The sequence below is a fragment of the Hypanus sabinus genome, chromosome 18 (genome assembly GCF_030144855.1).
Source record: "Hypanus sabinus isolate sHypSab1 chromosome 18, sHypSab1.hap1, whole genome shotgun sequence".
Classification (NCBI taxonomy): Eukaryota; Metazoa; Chordata; class Chondrichthyes; order Myliobatiformes; family Dasyatidae; genus Hypanus; species Hypanus sabinus.
The window spans coordinates 34,740,274-34,761,191 of NC_082723.1; the positions used below are offsets into that span (position 1 = coordinate 34,740,274).

Sequence of the window (20,918 nt, forward strand, 5' to 3'; positions counted from 1 at the left end):
AATGTAATTTATTGAGGGAGCCGAGGGTTTTTAATATTCACCTCTGCTATTACCCAAAGAACATTGTTCCTAGTGCGACATTCCAGCTGGGGAAGGTGGACGCGGTGGTGAGCTCAGTGAGCGGGGACAGTGAAAATGAGGATGCCTTTCCTACTACCCTCAAACACAAGAAGATGCAATTGGAGGAAAGCTTTGATCAGCTGCTAGACCAGTGAGTATGTCTTCATTAACTAGTTACCAGTGATATTGTCATTAACTAGTGTTGTCTCCTCTTAAAATCACAACAATTCAGACTCTGTGATAATCGCTAAATAGAGTATCACAAATCACCAGCAGTGAATTCCAGTCAATGGTATTTGGCACAGTTATGTCAGAAATATGATAATTATATTATGATAATTTATAGTATTAATGGTAAGACTCTTGGCAGTGTGGAGGATCAGAGGGATCATGGGGTCTGAGTTGTTACGTACCCCGTAACTAGGTCACTTACCAACAAAGATAGAGAGGTCTGTTGAAGTCTGATGGTACTATTTTTAACAGTATTTATTGATAAAAATACACAAAAATAATATCAATGCAAACATATAGATAATATACGTCATCAATACTAAATCTAAAAGGGCAGGTATAATAATAATCAATAAGAAATAGCTCTATCGTTGTCTAGGGGATAATGTATTGTCCGATGGAAATATAAAAGTCACTGAAGTTCATTCAAGCTGAAGCTTTTTTGGTTGGAGAGAAAGACGGAGGTTTAACTTGCCCATTCCTTTTATGATGTCAATCCTTCGAGAGCCATTGGGGACTGGTTTCCCCTTTGTGGTTAGCTAAAACCGTGCTTCCGTGGTAAAGGCCCACCAATTCCGAGGCAAATGGAAGAGGACACACATGGGCTTTTTCACCGGCTTTCGCTATTATGCTGTTACAGGAGTTCTAGCATTTCTTCTGGTGCGTCTGAAGGGGCTGTTCCCCAGACCCTCTTTTATCCTGACTCACAGGGTCTCAGATATTAATCAGGTTGGGGGTGATGCAATCCCTCCACCAACCCCCCCCCCCCCCGGTTCATTGCCTGGGGGCTTCGATGCATCGTACAGTATTCTATACACAATTCCGTCTCCAAGAGACAATAGCCGTTATCAATGGTTCCGCCTTTCGGAGGCCAGGACACATTCCAAACTCTTTGTGGATTCTGCATGTCCTTCTCTCATTTCCTGGGTCTCCTGAACTGACTTACTAGTGATCTTGCAATTCTCAAAAAGGAGGGGGCCACGGACGTAACAGAGTCCACAGGACAGTCAAAGCTGCTGCACAGGTTGACTCTGTGGTGAAGAAGGCATACGGTGCATTGGCCTTCATCAGTTGTGGGATTGAGTTTAAGAGCCGAGAGGTAATGTTGCAGCTGTATAGAACCCTGGTCAGACCCCACTTGGAGTACTGTGCTCAGTTCTGGTTGCCTCACTACAGGAAGGATGTGAAAACCATAGAAAGGGTGCAGAGGAGATTTGCAAGGATGTTGCCTGGATTGGGGAGCATGCCCTATGAGAATAGGTTGAATGAACTCGGCCTTTTCTCCTTGGAGCGATGGAGGATGAGAGGTGACCTGATAGCGACCTTATTAAGATAATGAGAGGCATTGATCGTGTGGATAGTCAGAGGCTTTTTCCAGGGCTGAAATGGCTAACACAAGAGGGCACAGTTTTAAGGTGCTTAGAAGTAGGTACAAGGGAGATGTGGGGGGTAAGTTTTTTATGCAGAGAATAGTGAGTGCGTGGAATGGGCAACCGGCGACAGTGGTGGAGGCGGATACGATAGGGACTTTTAAGAGACTCCTAGACAGGTATATGGAGCTTAGGAGAATAGAGGGCTATGGGTTACCCTAGGTAATTTCTAATGTTAGGACATGCTCGGCACAGCTCTGTGGGCCAAAGGGCCTGTATTGTGCTGTAGGTTTTCTATGTTCTATGATATTGCTTCACTTCACTGTGCTTAGATCTAATGGAATCTTGCTTAATTCACCTTTTAGTTTTAATTTGAGATTCTGAACCCAGGTGAAGCAGAGGTTTTTCACTACTCCCTGCTGTCCCACCCCAATCTCAGAAACAGGGCTCTCTGCCCATTACGTCCACATGAACCAGTAAGTGCCTATGTGTAGTATTCCCTTTTCACAGCCCCAGTGCTATGCACTGATGATTCCAGTGCTCATATCGATACTTAATGTTATGGCAGTGATTGCCTCCACCACCCCCGACATAGCATATTCCAGATTCTGACCACCCTCTGGGTAAAAACTTTCTTCTTGACATCTCCTTGAACCCCCTTACCCTTCATCCTTAATCTCTGCCTTCTAGTGCTAAATATCTCTGCAGTGAGGAAGAGATTCTTACTCTCTAACCAGTCTATGTCCTAATGTGCTTCACAGAATCAGGGCACCATGGTAAGGTAGCAGTTGGTGCAATGCTATTATAGCTTGCGACATCAGAGTTTGGAGTTCCAGTGTTCTCAGTAACAAGTTTGTATGTTCTTCCCGTGAGTGTGTAGATTTCCTCCGGATACTCTGGTATTCACCCACAGTCCAAAGATGTACTGGTTTAAATCAGTTTGGTAGAGTAACTGGTCATTCTGAATAGCCCTGTGATTAGGCCAGGGCTAAATTGATGTGTTGCCGGTTTGGAAGAGCCTGTTACTCACTGTATATAAATAAATAAATAGAAATGCTGTGAAGCTACTGGCACACCAGAAGGTGTCAGGATGGATGACCAAAGCTCACCAGAAAGATGGAGTTTACTGAATGCACATGTGGAGAGAGCGGTGGGAAAGAGAGCAGAGAGAAATAGGGACGTGCAAGAGACCAGAACTAAAAAAGATTCTAGAGGGTCCGGAAAAGATTACAGAACAAGTCAGAGGTGAGAATCTGGAGGAACTTAAATGAAATGACGAGAATTTTAAAATCAAGGTGTTGCTTAATGAGAAATCTGAATCAGGTTTAATATCACCAGCCTATATTGTAAAGTTTGTTGTTTTTGCAACAGCAATAACTTGCAATGCTTAATAATAAAAGCTATGAATTATGGTATATAAAATAGTTAAATTAAAGAAGTACTGCAAAAAAAGTAGTCAATAGGGATCCATGCCCATTCAGAAATCTGAAGGTGGAGGAGAAAAAGTTGTCCCTGAATCGTTGAGTGCATGCCTTCAGGCTCCTGTACCTCCTCCCTGATGGTAGCAATGAGAAGAGGACATGTCCTGGGTGATTGGGGTCCTTAATGATGGATGCTACCTTTTTGAGGCATTGCACTTTGAAGATGTTCTGGTTGCAATGAAGATTAGTGCCCATGATGGAACTGATGGCAAAAAATTTGAGAGTGCCTTTGGTGACATATCAGATCTCCTAAGATCACAAGCAATAGGAGCAAATTAGGTCATTTGGCCCATTGTGTCTGCTCTGCCATTTCATCATGGCTAATCCAATTTTCCTCTTTGCCCAATCTCATGCCTTCTTCCCGTATCCTTTCATTCCCAGACCAGTCAAGAATCTGTCAACCTCTGCCTTAAATATACAGGAAGACTTGGCCTCCACAGCTGCCTATGGCAAAGAATTCCACAGCTTCACCTTTCTCTGGCTAAAGAAATTCCTCCTCATCTCCATTCTATTCTGAGGCTGTGTCCTCTGGTCTTGGACTCTCCCACCATAAGAAACCTATTAGGCCTTTCACCATTCAATAGTTTTCAATGAGATCACCCCTCATTCTTCTGAATTTTAGTGAACACACGCTAAGAGCCATCAAATGCTCTACATATGACAAGCTATACAATCCTGGATTCATTTTCATGAACCTGCTTTGAACACTCTCCAGTTTCAACACCTCCTTTCTAAGGTAAGGGGCCCAAAACTGCTCACAATACTCCAAATGAGGTCTCACCAGTGCTTTATAAATTCTCAACATTAATTTGTTGCTTTTATATTCTAGTCCTTTTGAAATTGAGATTGAGTTCAAGAGCATGAGGTAATGTTATGGCTATATAAGACCATAGTCAGACCCCACTTGGAGTATTGTGTTCAGTTCTGGTCACCTCACTACAGGAAGGATGTGGATAGTATAGTGAAACCGTCTGGTTCTGCCCGCTGCATAAGTCTCGGGAAGACCATCTCCGGCCCCTGCCAAATGTGTGGGGTTGAGGCGTGAGCCTGCCCCAAAACCCACATTTGTGTGGATGCTGTGTAATTTGTTACCCTATTACAAATAAGTAACACGAAATAACAGACAAAGATTGGTGAAGGGGCAGGTAGTCTTGAGGAAACAGGTATGCGGCAGGAGGGCTTAGACAGATTGGGAGACTGGGTAAGAGAGTGGCAAGTGAAATACAATGTTGGAAAATGTATGGTCATGCACTTTGGTAGAAAAAAATAAATGTGCAAATGAAAGATGCAAAGGAACTTAGGAGTCCTCGTGCAGAACACCCTAAAGGTTAACTTGCAGGTAGAGTCGGCGGTGAGGAAGGCAAATGCAATGTTAGCATTCATTTCAAGAGGTCCAGAAAACAAGAGCGGGGATATGATGCTGAGGCTTTATAAGGTACTGGGTGAGGCCTCACCCTGAGTATTGAGAACAGTTCTGGACTCCTAATCTGAGAAAAGATGTGCTGGAATTGGAGAGGGTCCAGAGGAGATTCACAAGGATGATTCCAGGAATAAAATGGTTATCATATGAGGAACGTTTGATAGCTCTGGGTCTGTACTCGCCGGAATTTAGAAGGATGGGATCTCATTAAAACCTTTTGAATGTTGAAAAGCCTGGACAGAGTAGATGTGGAAACAATGTTTCCCATGGTGAGAGAGTCTAGGACAAGGGGGCACAGCCTCAGGATAGAGAGGCGTCCATTTAAAACAAAGATGCGGAGAAATTTCTTTCACTAGAGGATGGTAAATTTGTGGAATTTATTACCACATGCAGCTGTGGAGGCAGGTCGTTGGGTGTATTTATAGCAGAGCTTGATGGGTTCTTGATTGGACATGGCATTAAGGATTACAGGGAGAAGGCTGGGGAGTAGGGCTGAGGAGGGGAATAAAGGATCAGCCGCGATTGAATTATGGAGCAGGCTCAATGGGCCAAATGGCCCAATTCTGCTCCTATATCTTATGGTGTTATGGCTGAATAGCCTATTTGTGTTCCTATGTCTTGCACCCTTCCTTTTCTTCGGTATTCACTAAGGAGAAGGATATTGAATTGTGTAAGGTCAGGGAAACAAGTAGGGAGGTTATGGAAACTATGATGATTAAAGAGGAGGAAGTACTGGCACTTTTAAGGAATATAAAAGTGGATAAATCTCTGGGTCCTGACAGGATATTCCCTAGAACCTTGAGGGAAGTTGGTATAGAAATAGCAGGTTCTCTGACAGAAATATTTCAAATGTCATTAGAAACGGGGATGGTGCTGGAGGATTGGTGTATTGTTCATGTTGTTCCATTGTTTAAAAAGAGTTCTAAGAGTAATCCAGCAATTATAGGCCTGTATGTTTGATGTCAGTGGTGGTAAATTAATGGAAAGTATTCTTAGAGATGGTATATATAATTATTTGGATAGACAGGGTCTGATTAGGAACAGTCAACATGGATTTATGCGTGGAAGGTCATGTTTGACAAATCTTATTGAATTTTTTGAAGAGGTTACTAAGAAAGTTGACGAGGGTAAAGCAGTGGATGTTGTCTATGTGGACCAGTGAGGTCTTTGACAAGGTTCTGCTTGGAAGGTTAGTTAGGAAGATTCAATCATTAGATGGCAATATTGAAGTAGTAAAATGGATTCAACAGTAGCTGAATGGGAGATGCCAGAGAGTAGTGGTGGCTAACTGTTTGTCAGGTTGGAGGCCGGTAACTAGTGATGTGCCTCAGGGATCTCTACTGGGTCCAATGTTTGTCATATACATTAATGATCTGGATGATGGGGTGGTAATTTGGATTAGTAAGTATGCAGATGATATTAAAATAGGTGGTGTTGTGGATAATGAAGTAGGTTTTCAAAGCTTGCAGAGAGATTTAGCCCAGTTAGAAGAGTGGGCTGAAAGATGACAGATGGAGTTTAATGCTGATAAGTGTGAGGTGCTGCATTTTGGTAGGAATAATCAAAATAGGACATACATGGTAAATGGTAGGGCATTGAGGAATGCAGTAGAACAGAGTGATCTAGGAATAATGGTGCATAGTTCCCTGAAGGTGGAATCTCATGTGGATAGGGTGGTAAAGAAAGCTTTTGGTCTTTATAAATCAGAGCATTGAGTATAGCAGTTGGGATGTAATGTTAAAATTGTACAAGGCATTGGTGAGGCCAAATTTGGAGTATTGTGTACAGTTCTGGTCGCCGAATTATAGGAAAGATGTCAACAAAATAGAGAGAGTATAGAGAAGATTTACTAGAATGTTACCTGGGTTTCAGCACCTAAGTTACAGGGAAAGGTTGAACAAGTTAGGTCTTTATTCTTTGAAGTGTAGAAGGTTGAGGGGGGACTTGATAGAGGTATTTAAAATTATGAGGGGGATAGATAGAGTTGACGTGGATAGGCTTTTTCCATTGAGAGTAGGGGAGATTCAAACAAGAGGACATGAGTTGAGAGTTAAGGGGCAAAAGTTTAGGGGTAACACGAGGGGGAATTTCTTTACTCCGAGAGTGGTAGCTGTGTGGAACAAGCTTCCAGTAGAAGTAGTAGAGGCAGGTTCGATATTGTCATTTAAAGTAAAATTGGATAGGTATATGGACAGGAAAGGAATGGAGGGTTATGGGCTGAGTGCAGGTCAGTGGGACTAGGTGAGAGCATGCGTTCGGCATGGACTAGAAGGGCCGAGATGGCCTGTTTCCATGCTGTAATTGTTATATGGTTATATGATTATAAGATGCCTAGAAAAGAAATGGATAATGGGTAGCCAAACTAGAGGGAATGTGGGGTCAAAGTAGTTTTGAGAAAAGAGGAGAAAAGAAATGGACAACAAACATAGTTGAAGAACATGGTGAGATGCTCACAGAACCAAATTTAGAAGGACAGACACAGATATCAGAAAATCCTCATGCAGACTATGCTCTCACAGAGAATGTGCAGATAACTTTCAGTTAGTTATCTAGAACACGACAATGTAGAAAAGGCAAGAGGAGACAAATCAGCATCTTTCCTTGGATGTTGTGTGGATATTTATTTTATTTTACTTGTTCTTCAGCGCAGAACCATTTCAGTACCGTGAGTAAGTGAACTGAAGCAAACTGGATTGATTACATGATAAGAGCTCCAATGATTGCATGCAGACTGACATATATGTGATGGGTCATTTTCTTTATTTTGTTTGTTATAGTATAAAATATTTTGTCAATACAATGTCTATACAGACTGGAAGGGCCGGGATGACCTGTTTCCGTGCTGTAATTGTTATATGGTTGTATGGCCTTATGGCTTCCGAGACAGAGATCACAGGGTCACCAAGTGCTGCAGGGATCCTCATAGCTGTAGTTTTTATTCACCCAATGTGGAGGAGCGAGCATAAGGGTAGCAGACATTGAAAGGGTGAGGGAAAAGCTTCTCAGGCACACTTGAGTCAACAAAGGCAGGAGCTGAGGTGAGTGATGTTACAGAGGTGGATGCAGGCAGTGTTTGTAATGGAGCTGGTGCTCAGTCTGGAGTCAAACAGGTGATGATTCAGGACACTAACCCTGGCTATAGGTAATGGATGCACCATCAATAACTCTCTGAAACGTAAAGGCGAGATATCGGCTTTTATTGACTGGAAGAAAGAACAAGCAGTAGTTGACCACCATACTACATCCTGGAGACTGAGGGCCGGGCTCAGGCCTCAATTGCCTTTATACCGGGGTCTGTGGGAGGAGCCACGGTCAGTGGGAGGAGCCACAGGAGCAGTCAGCAGGGGGCGTGTCCAGACAGGTATATGTAGTTCACCACAGTAATATTCTGACTTTTTGCAATTTTCCTTTTTCAATAATCCTCACTTATAAATAATATTTTTAAAATCTTTGATTCTTTGTGGTCTTTTTGAACTAAAGCAGAAAATTGAAGTGATTTCTCCATTATAGACTCCAGCGTGACTTGCACAGGATTCAGTATTCTGCTCTACAGGGAGTAGGCATCAAAACTCTGTCCGATTAGAGGCAATAGCTATAAAACCAAGGAGCCATTACATTCACAAATCTCTTATCCTCACAATTCTCCAAGTTTCGGAACTCTTGGTTTTGTTACAGTTCATAATCACTTCCTCTTTCAGTAGGCTAAACATCTGATTTGATTTGTTGTTGCCAGATGTGGAAGTTTCAAGGATCTGCCTCTGTCACTGGATTTCAACAAGGTGGGACAAATCCCTGAATCTCCACCCCTACCCCTAAAAGCATTTGGCCAGGAAGTGGAGGGAGTGAATCAGCTGAAGGAGGAAAGGATGAGAGCTTCATACAGTGATATGGATGTAGATAGCAGGAAGACACCTGAGCCGTGAGTGGTGGACTTATCAAAAGCTGTTTTTATAGTCAATTTATGGAATGTTATATAATATTATTGTTTTAAGACCCATTGATAATGCACAGAGTTACATCAAATTTTCCCAAATTTTCTGGAGGTTAATGATGTTTTCTTTGCTTTGAAAAGGAGGCAACCAATGAAAATGCAAAAAATGTTCTCCAGTGGTTCTAAGGAATCTCAACAGCCTGTTCTAGATAGAGGCCAAATGCCCCCCAACATCCAATCCTTCCAATCACGTACCATGTCTGCAGACTCGACAGGAGCATACTTGACTGAAGGAGCAGCTCTTTCACCTGGCAAGAGTGACACTCGTGTGGATGGGATTGTTTCTCCAGTACCTGTGCCTTACAAAACTCTTTTCCAAGTGGCTGCAGTCCCACCAGAGGTAACTACACAGTGAGAATGGTTAATGTCTGTGAGAAGAGTTTGACATGCGGATTTAATGTTATTTTCTTTCCAAAAGTAACCGCACCAAAGGGAGAAGGCTTAAAGTGGTGTCAGGAAGCTATGCTGCAGGCTTAGGAAGTATGCATCATGTCAAAGTCTCGTTAGGACTCCCCACCGTGTGAGAGTCCAGCAGGGTGGAACCAACATAACTGAGAGGCCACAAGTCCTGAGAGCCTCTTGACCTTGAGTTCCTCAGTTTGCATCTGCTTCCCCCGCTGGGTGGTCAAGCCTGCTGCTTCCTTGTCTCCAAGCAGAAGTTTAAAGCAGGTTACCATGCAGTAGGACGGCCTACGCTGTTAGTGGCTGCAGAGGTTCCTCTGTACCCAGAGAAGGGATGAGAGAACAGAGCACCCTTGCACATAACAGACCAAAGGAGCTCCTCTCCTCAGCCTGGGTCCAGAGCAGGGTCCTAGAATATCTGGTGCTCACTTCATGTTCATTTTGTCGTGCTAAGGGTTAGTTTCTGTTCGCATCCACTCTCACCTATGAGGGTCAGTGATATGATTGAGGAAAATTTATACAGCTTCCTCAGCACTACAAAGTAATTTTCATACTGCAGCTGGAAGGGTCAAAATTATGACAATTTCCTAGATTGCACTTTGACTATTGGTAGCTCACCCTCATGAATTATGATGGCAAGAAAAACAGCGGGTAATATTATATACACAGTCCACTATATACACGATGTGCTAGATCCGACACACACTATATACTGTCCATTATATACACCATTCACTATATACACGATATGTTATATCCCCCACACACCATATACACTGTCCATTATATACACCATTCAGTGTGTACATCGTCTGGTAAATGCAACGTTTGCTACACACCAGAATCAGAATCACATTCATTATCAGTGACATATGAGGTGAAATTTGTTTTGTGGCAGCAAGGCATAAAAATTACAATAAGAAATATTTTAAATTTTAAATAAATAGTGCAAAAAGAGATCAAAATAGTGAGGAAGTGTTCTTGGACTGTTCAGAAACTGATGGCGGAGGAGAAGAAGCTGTTCCTAAAAAGTTGAGTGTGTGTCTTTGGTCTCCTGTACCTCCTCCCCAATGGCAGCAAAGAGTTAAGGAACGTCCTAGAAAGATGAGGATCCTTAATGATGGATGCTGCCTTTTGAAGATGACCTTTGTGGTGGGGAGATTGGTGCCCATCATGAAGCTGGCTAACTTTGTAATTCACTGCAGCTTTTTCCAACCTTGCACATTTGTATGTCCATACCAGACAGTGATACAACCAGTGAGAATACTCTCCAATGGTACACATGGAGAAATTTGCTAGAGTCTTTGATGACACACCAAATCGCCTCAAAATCCAAATGAAAGACAGCCATTGGCACGCCTTCTTCATAATTACTTCAACATGTTGGACCCAGGAACTTGAAATGACTCACCCTTCCCACTGCTGATTCCTCAATGAGGACTGGTGTGTAAATTATCCTTCCTGATGGTCTGTGTAATTCCATTATCACGCTGATGGTCAGTGTAATTCCTGTGTCACACTGATGGTCAGTGTAATTCCATTATCACACTGATGGTCAGTGTAATTCCATTATCACGCTGATGGTCAGTGTAATTCCTGTGTCACACTGATGGTCAGTGTAATTCCATTATCACACTGATGGTCAGCGTAATTCCTGTGTCACACTGATGGTCAGTGTAATTCCATTGTCACGCTGATGGTCAGTGTAGTTCCATTATCACGCTGATGGTCAGTGTAATTCCATTATCACGCTGATGGTCAGTGTAGTTCCATTATTACGCTGATGGTCAGTGTAATTCCTGTGTCACACTGATGGTCAGTGTAATTCCATTATCATGCTGATGGTCAGTGTAATTCCTGTGTCACACTGATGGTCAGTGTAATTCCATTATCATGCTGATGGTCAGTGTAATTCCTCTGTCACACTGATGGTCAGTGTAATTCCATTATCACACTGATGGTCAGTGTAATTCCTGTGTCACACTGCTGGTCAGTGTAATTCCTGTGTCACACTGATGGTCAGAGTAATTCCATTATCACACTGATGGTCAGTGAAATTCCTGTGTCACGCTGATGGTCAGTGTAATTCCTGTGTCACACTGATGGTCAGTGTAATTCCATTATCACACTGATGGTCAGTGTAATTCCTCTGTCACACCGATGGTCAGTGTAATTCCTCTGTCACACTGATGGTCAGTGTAATTCCTGTGTCACACTGATGGTCAGTGTAATTCCATTATCACACTGATGGTCAGTGTAATTCCTGTGTCACACTGATGGTCAGTGTAATTCCTCTGTCACACTGATGGTCAGTGTAATTCCTGTGTCACACTGATGGTCAGTGTAATTCCATTATCACACTGATGGTCAGTGTAATTCCTGTGTCACACTGATGGTCAGTGTAATTCCATTATCATGCTGATGGTCAGTGTAATTCCTCTGTCACACTGATGGTCAGTGTAATTCCATTATCACTCTGATGGTCAGTGTACGTCACACTGACGGTCAGTGTAATTCCTCTGTCACACTGATGGTCAGTGTAATTCCATTATCACACTGATGGTCAGTGTAATTCCTCTGTCACACTGATGGTCAGTGTAATTCCATTATCACGCTGATGGTCAGTGTAGTTCCATTATTACGCTGATGGTCAGTGTAATTCCTGTGTCACACTGATGGTCAGTGTAATTCCATTATCATGCTGATGGTCAGTGTAATTCCTGTGTCACACTGATGGTCAGTGTAATTCCATTATCATGCTGATGGTCAGTGTAATTCCTCTGTCACACTGATGGTCAGTGTAATTCCATTATCACACTGATGGTCAGTGTAATTCCTGTGTCACACTGCTGGTCAGTGTAATTCCTGTGTCACACTGATGGTCAGAGTAATTCCATTATCACACTGATGGTCAGTGAAATTCCTGTGTCACGCTGATGGTCAGTGTAATTCCTGTGTCACACTGATGGTCAGTGTAATTCCATTATCACACTGATGGTCAGTGTAATTCCTCTGTCACACCGATGGTCAGTGTAATTCCTCTGTCACACTGATGGTCAGTGTAATTCCTGTGTCACACTGATGGTCAGTGTAATTCCATTATCACACTGATGGTCAGTGTAATTCCTGTGTCACACTGATGGTCAGTGTAATTCCTCTGTCACACTGATGGTCAGTGTAATTCCTGTGTCACACTGATGGTCAGTGTAATTCCTCTGTCACACTGATGGTAAGTGTAATTCCATTATCACACTGATGGTCAGTGTAATTCCTCTGTTACACTGATGATCAGTGTAATTCCATTATCACACTGATGGTCAGTGTAATTCCATTATCACACTGATGGTCAGCGTAATTCCTGTGTCACACTGATGGTCAGTGTAATTCCATTAGCACACTGATGGTCAGTGTAATTCCATTATCACACTGATGATCAGTGTAATTCCATTATCACACTGATGATCAGTATAATTCCATTATCACACTGATGGTCAGTGTAATTCCTCTGTCACACCGATGGTCAGTGTAATTCCTCTGTCACACTGATGGTCAGTGTAATTCCTCTGTCACACTGATGGTCAGTGTAATTCCATTATCACACTGAAGGTCAGTGTAATTCCATTATCACACTGATGATCAGTATAATTCCATTATCACACTGATGGTCAGTGTAATTCCTCTGTCACACCGATGGTCAGTGTAATTCCTCTGTCACACTGATGGTCAGTGTAATTCCTCTGTCACACTGATGGTCAGTGTAATTCCTGTGTCACACTGATGGTCAGTGTAATTCCATTATCACACTGATGGTCAGTGTAATTCCTGTGTCACACTGATGGTCAGTGTAATTCCATTATCACGCTGATGGTCAGTGTAATTCCTCTGTCACACTGATGGTCAGTGTAATTCCTGTGTCACACTGATGGTCAGTGTAATTCCTCTGTCACACTGATGGTCAGTGTAATTCCTGTGTCACACTGATGGTCAGTGTAATTCCTCTGTCACACTGATGGTCAGTGTAATTCCTGTGTCACACTGATGGTCAGTATAATTCCATTATCACACTGATGGTCAGTGTAATTCCTCTGTCACACTGATGGTCAGTGTAATTCCTGTGTCACACTGATGGTCAGTGTAATTCCATTATCACGCTGATGGTCAGTGTAATTCCTCTGTCACACTGATGGTCAGTGTAATTCCATTATCACGCTGATGGTCAGTGTAATTCCATTATCACGCTGATGGTCAGTGTAATTCCATTATCACGTTGATGGTTATTGTAATTCCATTATCACACTGATGGTCAGTGTAATTCCATTATCACACTGATGATCAGTATAATTCCATTATCACACTGATGATCAGTATAATTCCATTATCACACTGATGGTCAGTGTAATTCCATTATCACACTGATTGTCAGTGTAATTCCTCTGTTACACTGATGATCAGTGTAATTCCTGTGTCACACTGATGGTCAGTGTAATTCCTGTGTCACACTGATGGTCAGTGTAATTCCTCTGTCACACTGATGGTCAGTGTAATTCCATTATCACGCTGATGCTCAGTGTAGTTCCATTATCACGCTGATGGTCAGTGTAATTCCTGTGTCACACTGATGGTCAGTGTAATTCCATTATCACGCTGATGCTCAGTGTAATTCCATTATCACACTGATGGTCAGTGTAATTCCATTATCACACTGATGGTCAGTGTAATTCCTCTGTCACACTGATGGTCAGTGTAATTCCATTATCACACTGATGGTCAGTGTAATTCCATTATCACACTGATGGTCAGTGTAATTCCATTATCACACTGATGGTCAGTGTAATTCCATTATCACACTGATGGTCAGTGTAATTCCTGTGTCACACTGATGGTCATTGTAATTCCTGTGTCACACTGATGGTCAGTGTAATTCCATTATCACGCTGATGCTCAGTGTAATTCCATTATCACGCTGATGCTCAGTGTAATTCCATTATCACGCTGATGCTCAGTGTAATTCCATTATCACACTGATGGTCAGTGTAATTCCATTATCACGCTGATGGTCAGTGTAATTCCTGTGTCACACTGATGGTCATTGTAATTCCTGTGTCACACTGATGGTCAGTGTAATTCCATTATCACGCTGATGCTCAGTGTAATTCCATTATCACACTGATGGTCAGTGTAATTCCATTATCACACTGATGGTCAGTGTAATTCCTCTGTCACACCGATGGTCAGTGTAATTCCATTATCACGCTGATGCTCAGTGTAGTTCCATTATCACGCTGATGGTCAGTGTAATTCCTGTGTCACACTGATGGTCATTGTAATTCCTGTGTCACACTGATGGTCAGTGTAATTCCATTATCACACTGATGGTCAGTGTAATTCCTGTGTCACACTGATGGTCAGTGTAATTCCTGTGTCACACTGATGGTCAGTGTAATTCCATTATCACACTGATGGTCAGTGTAATTCCTGTGTCACACTGATGGTCAGTGTAATTCCATTATCACACTGATGGTCAGTGTAATTCCATTATCACGCTGATGGTCAGTGTAATTCCTGTGTCACACTGATGGTCAGTGTAATTCCTCTGTCACACTGACGGTCAGTGTAGTTCCATTATCACACTGATGGTCAGTGTAATTCCTGTGTCACACTGATGGTCAGTGTAATTCCATTATCATGCTGATGGTCAGTGTAATTCCTCTGTCACACTGATGGTCAGTGTAATTCCATTATCACTCTGATGGTCAGTGTACGTCACACTGACGGTCAGTGTAATTCCTCTGTCACACTGATGGTCAGTGTAATTCCATTATCACACTGATGGTCAGTGTAATTCCTCTGTCACACTGATGGTCAGTGTAATTCCATTATCACACTGATGGTCAGTGTAATTCCTGTGTCACACTGACGGTCAGTGTAGTTCCATTATCACACTGATGGTCAGTGTAATTCCTGTGTCACACTGATGGTCAGTGTAATTCCATTATCATGCTGATGGTCAGTGTAATTCCTCTGTCACACTGATGGTCAGTGTAATTCCATTATCACTCTGATGGTCAGTGTACGTCACACTGACGGTCAGTGTAATTCCTCTGTCACACTGATGGTCAGTGTAATTCCATTATCACACTGATGGTCAGTGTAATTCCTGTGTCACACTGATGGTCAGTGTAATTCCTCTGTCACACTGATGGTCAGTGTAATTCCATTATCACACTGATGGTCAGTGTAATTCCTGTGTCACACTGATGGTCAGTGTAATTCCATTATCATGCTGATGGTCAGTGTAATTCCTCTGTCACACTGATGGTCAGTGTAATTCCATTATCACTCTGATGGTCAGTGTATGTCACACTGACGGTCAGTGTAATTCCTCTGTCACACTGATGGTCAGTGTAATTCCATTATCACACTGCTGCTCAGTGTAATTCCATTATCACACTGCTGGTCAGTGTAATTCCATTATCACTCTGATGGTCAGTGTATGTCACACTGACGGTCAGTGTAATTCCTCTGTCACACTGATGGTCAGTGTAATTTCTGTGTCACACTGACGGTCAGTGTAATTCCATTATCACACTGATGGTCAGTGTAATTCCTCTGTCACGCTGATGGTCAGTGTAAATCCATTATCACACTGATGGTCAATGTAATTCCTGTGTCACACTAATTGTCAGTGTAATTCGATTATCACTCTGATGGTCAGTGTAATTCCATTATCACACTGCTGGTTAGTGTAATTCCATTATCACGCTGATGGTCAGTGTAATTCCTGTGTCACACTGATGGTCAGTGTAATTCCATTGTCACGCTGATGGTCAGTGTAATTCCATTATCACACTGATGGTCAGTGTAATTCCTGTGTCACACTGATGGTCAGTGTAATTCGATTATCACTCTGATGGTCAGTGTAATTCCATTATCACACTGCTGGTTAGTGTAATTCCATTATCACGCTGATGGTCAGTGTAGTCCCATTATCACGCTGACGGTCAGTGTAATTCCTCTGTCACACTGACGGTCAGTGTAACTCCTGTGTCACACTGACGGTCAGTGTAATTCCATTAGCACACTGACGGTCAGTGTAATTCCATTAGCACACTGATGGTCAGTCTAATTCCTGTGTCACACTGATATCCAATGCAATTCCTCTGTCACGCTGATGTTGCTGTGACCCCACTCAACCATCTGATCCACAGTGCCTATAAAAAGCCTTCACCCCCCCTCCCCCTCCAGAAGTTTTCACGTTTACAACATTGAATCACAGTGGATTTAATTTGGCTCTTTTGACATGGATCAACGGAAAGGACTCTTCTGCATCAAAGTGAAAACAAATTTCTACAAGTTGGTCTGGATTTATCACAATTATTAAACACAAACAATTGATTGCATTTTTACTCATCCCCTTGAAGTTAGTATTTAGTAGATCCACCTTTGAGAGCAATTACAGTCTTGAGTATGTGTGGATAGTTTTCACCCAAACAAGAGAAAATCTGCAGATGCTGGAAATCCAAGCAACACCCACAAAATGCTGGAGAAACTCAGCAGGCCAGACAGCATCCATGGAAAAGGGTACAGTTGACATTCCGGGCTGAGACCCTTCATTGGGACTGGGGAGTAAAGATGAAGAGTCAGAGTTAGAAGGTGCGGAGAGGGGAGGAAGAACCACAAGGTGGTAGGTGTAACCGGGGGTGGGGGGAGGTGAAGTAAAGAGCTGGGAAGTTGATTGGTGAAAGAGATACAGGGCTGGGAAAGGGGGTATCTGATAAGGAGAGGACAGAAGGCCATGGAAGAAAGGCGGAATTCAGAATTGCTTGGAGTGTTCTTTAGTCTTCATAGTGTAATTTTTGCTAAGATATTGACTCACCAGCAGTTGGACCTTCCAGATACAGGTGTATTTTTCTACAATCAATCGAAACACTGTGACTGAACACAGATGATCACCATTTAAATAATTATATGATACTAGCTGCACCAGTGATGATTTAGTGCATCACATTAAAGGGGTGAATACTTATGCAATCAATTATTTTGTTTTATATTTGTAAATAATTTAAAGCTCTTTGTAGAGATCTGTTTTCACTTTGACACAAAAAAAGTCTTTTTTTGTTGATCAGTGTCATAAAAAGCCAAATGAAATCCATTGTAATTCAATGTTATGGGACAATAAAAGATGAAAACTCTGAAGGGGAGTGATTTATTTTTATTGGCACTATATCTCACTTCTTTACACCTCCTCATCACCAGTTGAGATTCTGCAAACAATTGTGTCATCAACAAGTTTATAGATGGTGTTTGAGCTGTGCCTAGCCACACTGAATGTCGAGAGAGTAGAGTAGTGGGCTAAGCACAACATCCTCGAGGTGCACCAGCTTTGATTGTCATTACCAAACAACACTGGCTGTCATATCCCAATGAGAAAGTCAAGGCTTCAGTTAAAAGGGAAATACAGAGAGAGGAATATATCCACTGTATAACTTATTTAATTCTCTGTCACTTTGTTCTCTGTTCTGCTGTTGACGCTGCACCCTCCTGAGCTATTGTAACCAGGAGAAATAATTTAACAATGCATCCTAAATTTGTATCTCGTGACTCAATGGCACTAAATTATATATCAGTGATACCTCTAAACCATTTTCAATAATCAAATAATCAAATTTATTTTATAAGATTCCCAATTGTTGAAAGTTAAATGTTAGGGACACAGAAATATAAATTACAAAGCAAAAATATTACCAGGCCTGTGTGTTATAGCAGGGTACAGAAACCCACCAACTGGGCAGTTTCCATGACACTGTCAGGAAGGAGTGTAGCCCTAGGTTGTTCAAAGGTATTTTAGTTCTGGAGCCCTCCTCAGTGGAGCCAATAGCTAGCCATTTCCTTTTATTGAACATATTTAAGGGCCCCATCGTACTATAACAGCACAATGCTATTACAGCTCAGCGCATCAACATTTGGAGTTCAATTCCATTGTCCTCTGTAAGCAAGCTTATACATTCCTTCCCACCTGCACAGGTTGACTTCCTCCCACAGTCCAAAGACAGACAGGCAGACGGACATACTTTATTGATCCTGAGGGAAATTGGGTTTCGTTACAGCCGCACCAACCAGACATACTGGTTAGTAGGGTAAATGTCATTGTAAATTATCCCATGATTAGGCTAGTGTTAAATCTGTGGGTTGCTGGACGGCATGGCTCAAAGGGCCAGAAGAGCCTGTTCCCGCCGTATCTTTAAATAAATAACAAATATTAGCATTAATCTTGTCCTGGACTTTGGACACCAACTGTCATTACATTAATATCCACCAGGTGGTGCCAGATGTGCGGGCAAGCTGCTGCCCCTACTCTCATCTCTCTGAGATGTTGGTGTTCGTTCCCAGTGACCTGCCTTTATTCACTGCAGATTAAGAGCCAGGGACATTGTAGAGCACACTAATCTCTCAGAGTGAAATCTCAATGAGATTTTAGTCCCTTGGAATTAATTTAAGCGGCTTTAGGATGTTCTGGAATGTAAAGGTGATGTGCTCCTTGTGGTGAAGAAATGCGCAAATGGCCCAGTTTTGAATTAGTATTGGTTTATTATTGTCAGATGTGAGATACAGTGTAAAGCTCGTCTTGCACACTGTTCATACAGATCAGATCATTACACAGTGCATCGAGCTAGAACAAGATAAAACAATAACATTGCAGAATAAAATGTTAATTCCAAAAATGCAGATCAGAAAATGATGAGTGAGAGTTTATTTTAGAAATTAGTCACAGATTTCAAGATATATTGAGCTGAGAAATGAGGCTCCATTTGTGCCTCTCACAAGCAAAAGGGTCTCTCCAAATTCCTCCAAGACTAGAAACAAACAAAGAAAATGCTGGAAGCTCATCAGTTCAGCCAGTGTCTATGGAGAGAGAGCCCCAGTTAATATTTCAAAATTCCTTTCAGGTGAAAGGGTCTTTGAACGAAACTGTTATCCAGTCTCTCCCTGTTAATGCTGTTTGACAACTAGGTCTAGCAATTTCTACTTTAATTTCTGATATAGAGCATCAGAAGGTTTTGTTTATTGAACATTACTTACACCACGCACATACATGTATGAATGCGTGAAGTGTGTGTGAGATGTATTTGCACATACATGTATGAATGCGTGAAGTGTGTGTGAGATGTATTTTTACATGCATGTAAATGGATGTGACATGGTACACACATATCGGTGTAAGTATATATGTGTATTTTTAGCTGTGTGCATGCTAAACACATGTTTGTGTGCACACTTGTGTCAGCTCGATTCATTAACTTTGTTGGAACAGTTTATTGTATTTCTCTCATCTCCCTCAGTAAGCTCAGCCTGGTCTGGCAGCCTCTCATAGGGGATCTAGTGATTTCTTGGGAATGGTGTGTGTCCGCTGCTCCAGCCTGTCCAGGCACCAGTGAGAACAGGGCTGACCTATGATCAAATCCTCTCGGTTAGCAGCTTTGCAAACCTCTCTTTATTTTTCAGGAAGGCATTATTTCTCCGGAGACAGACAGCGGGTTTGTGGGCTCTGAAGTCAGCCGGATCACTCCAGCCGTCCGTTCTCCCGAACACCACCACCCCCTCAGCAGGTACTCGGCAAAGCATGAGCAAAATAAAATACTCTACACTAGCATAAAGACTTTGTTTCATGTGTGGATGCCAGACCATTAGAGATTCAAACAACACAGATGAAAGCTGGAACAACTCAACAGGTAGGGCAGGAAAATGGGCAGATGGTGTTGGGGGCTGAGGCTCTTCACTTATCCATTTCTTCCACAGATGCTGTCTGACCTCTGAGTTTCTCCAGAATTTTGTGTGTGTTGCTCTAGATTTGAACCTCTAAGGTCTCTGGTGTCTGTTACATCATCCAGTCTAACCACTGCAAGGTTCTTGGTCTTGGCACAATGTTCCCAGCACATTGGCTTAAGCCAAATTTGAGTCAATTAATAGAATTTACCAAAAAGGCAAAGGGTAAAACATTTTGACAAATATACACAAAATGCTGGAGGAACTCGATAGGTCAGGCAGCATCTGTGGAAGGGAATAAACAGTCAAGGTTTTGGGCTGAGATCTTTCATCAGGATTCACGTGAGACCTTCTTGAGCAACGTTTGCATTCTGTGTGTGTTGCTCTGGATTTCCAGCATCTGCAGAATTTCTTGTGTTTGATATTCTGGCAAAGAAAATTCAATCAGACTCATCAGCAGCCCATAGGGACACAGTCAGAGAGAGTGCACAAAGGCACAGAGATTGGAGACGGGCTCCAAGTTTAACGTTTTAAGTTTCCAGCCAATTAAGTCTCATTATTCTGTACTTAAAAGAGTTGGTTGCACAATGAGCAGCTGAAGATGGAGTGTAGGCTCCTGGCCTGGAAGATAGACAGTACTGCGAGATGGCTATATTGATACATGGTGGAGAGAGAGGGAGGGAAGGAGCTCCCACGGTTCCCCTAAGTATCTGAACTCTTCATACTTGGGGCTGTACCTCTGAACAGCATGTGTTAATACTGTTGTCAGTGCAGAGAGTCACATCACTTGAGACAATGGAAAGTCATTGACATTCGGTTCAGTTAAATAAGCAGAGTGACTTACTACCTCTCTGAACAAGTCAGTTCCAGTATTTACTTTTTCCCACCACAGATCTCCAAGCCAGAGAGAAACATTACTGAGATCTCCCCCAGGAGGAATGGCACAACCTAAGCAAGCCCTCAGCTCTCTGGAGGCTCCTCAGAGAGGTGCGAACCACCACTTCACCATCAGCCAGGACCGACAGGGATGGGAAAGTATTGTCCAAGGAGGTCATTCCCAAACCAGCTCTCCACAGTTCCGTGTTGGCAGCACAATCAATGAGTTTGAGCAGGACACGTTCATCAGTAAGTGAAATGTTTCTCTGATTTGATGAGAGGGGTCTCTGGTAGACATTGGGAAAGAGTGGGGTTTCATGTGC

The 20,918-nt window shown here is 42.4% G+C and overlaps 1 protein-coding gene across 8 annotated transcripts in view; it reads left to right on the forward strand.

The window, feature by feature from the left end:
• akna (AT-hook transcription factor) overlaps nucleotides 1–20,918 on the forward strand; it is a 127,787-nt gene that overhangs the window by 60,987 nt on the left and 45,882 nt on the right. For all 8 annotated transcript variants that reach the window (XR_009516485.1, XM_059994043.1, XM_059994042.1 and 5 more), the window contains 5 exons: nucleotides 60–211; nucleotides 8,296–8,481; nucleotides 8,635–8,893; nucleotides 19,459–19,562; nucleotides 20,612–20,844. Coding sequence is in view for 7 of the 8 variants with exons in the window: in XM_059994043.1 (XP_059850026.1) it covers nucleotides 60–211; nucleotides 8,296–8,481; nucleotides 8,635–8,893; nucleotides 19,459–19,562; nucleotides 20,612–20,844 (934 nt within the window). In the remaining variant the exon portion in view is untranslated. The remainder of the gene's footprint in view (nucleotides 1–59; nucleotides 212–8,295; nucleotides 8,482–8,634; nucleotides 8,894–19,458; nucleotides 19,563–20,611; nucleotides 20,845–20,918) is intronic.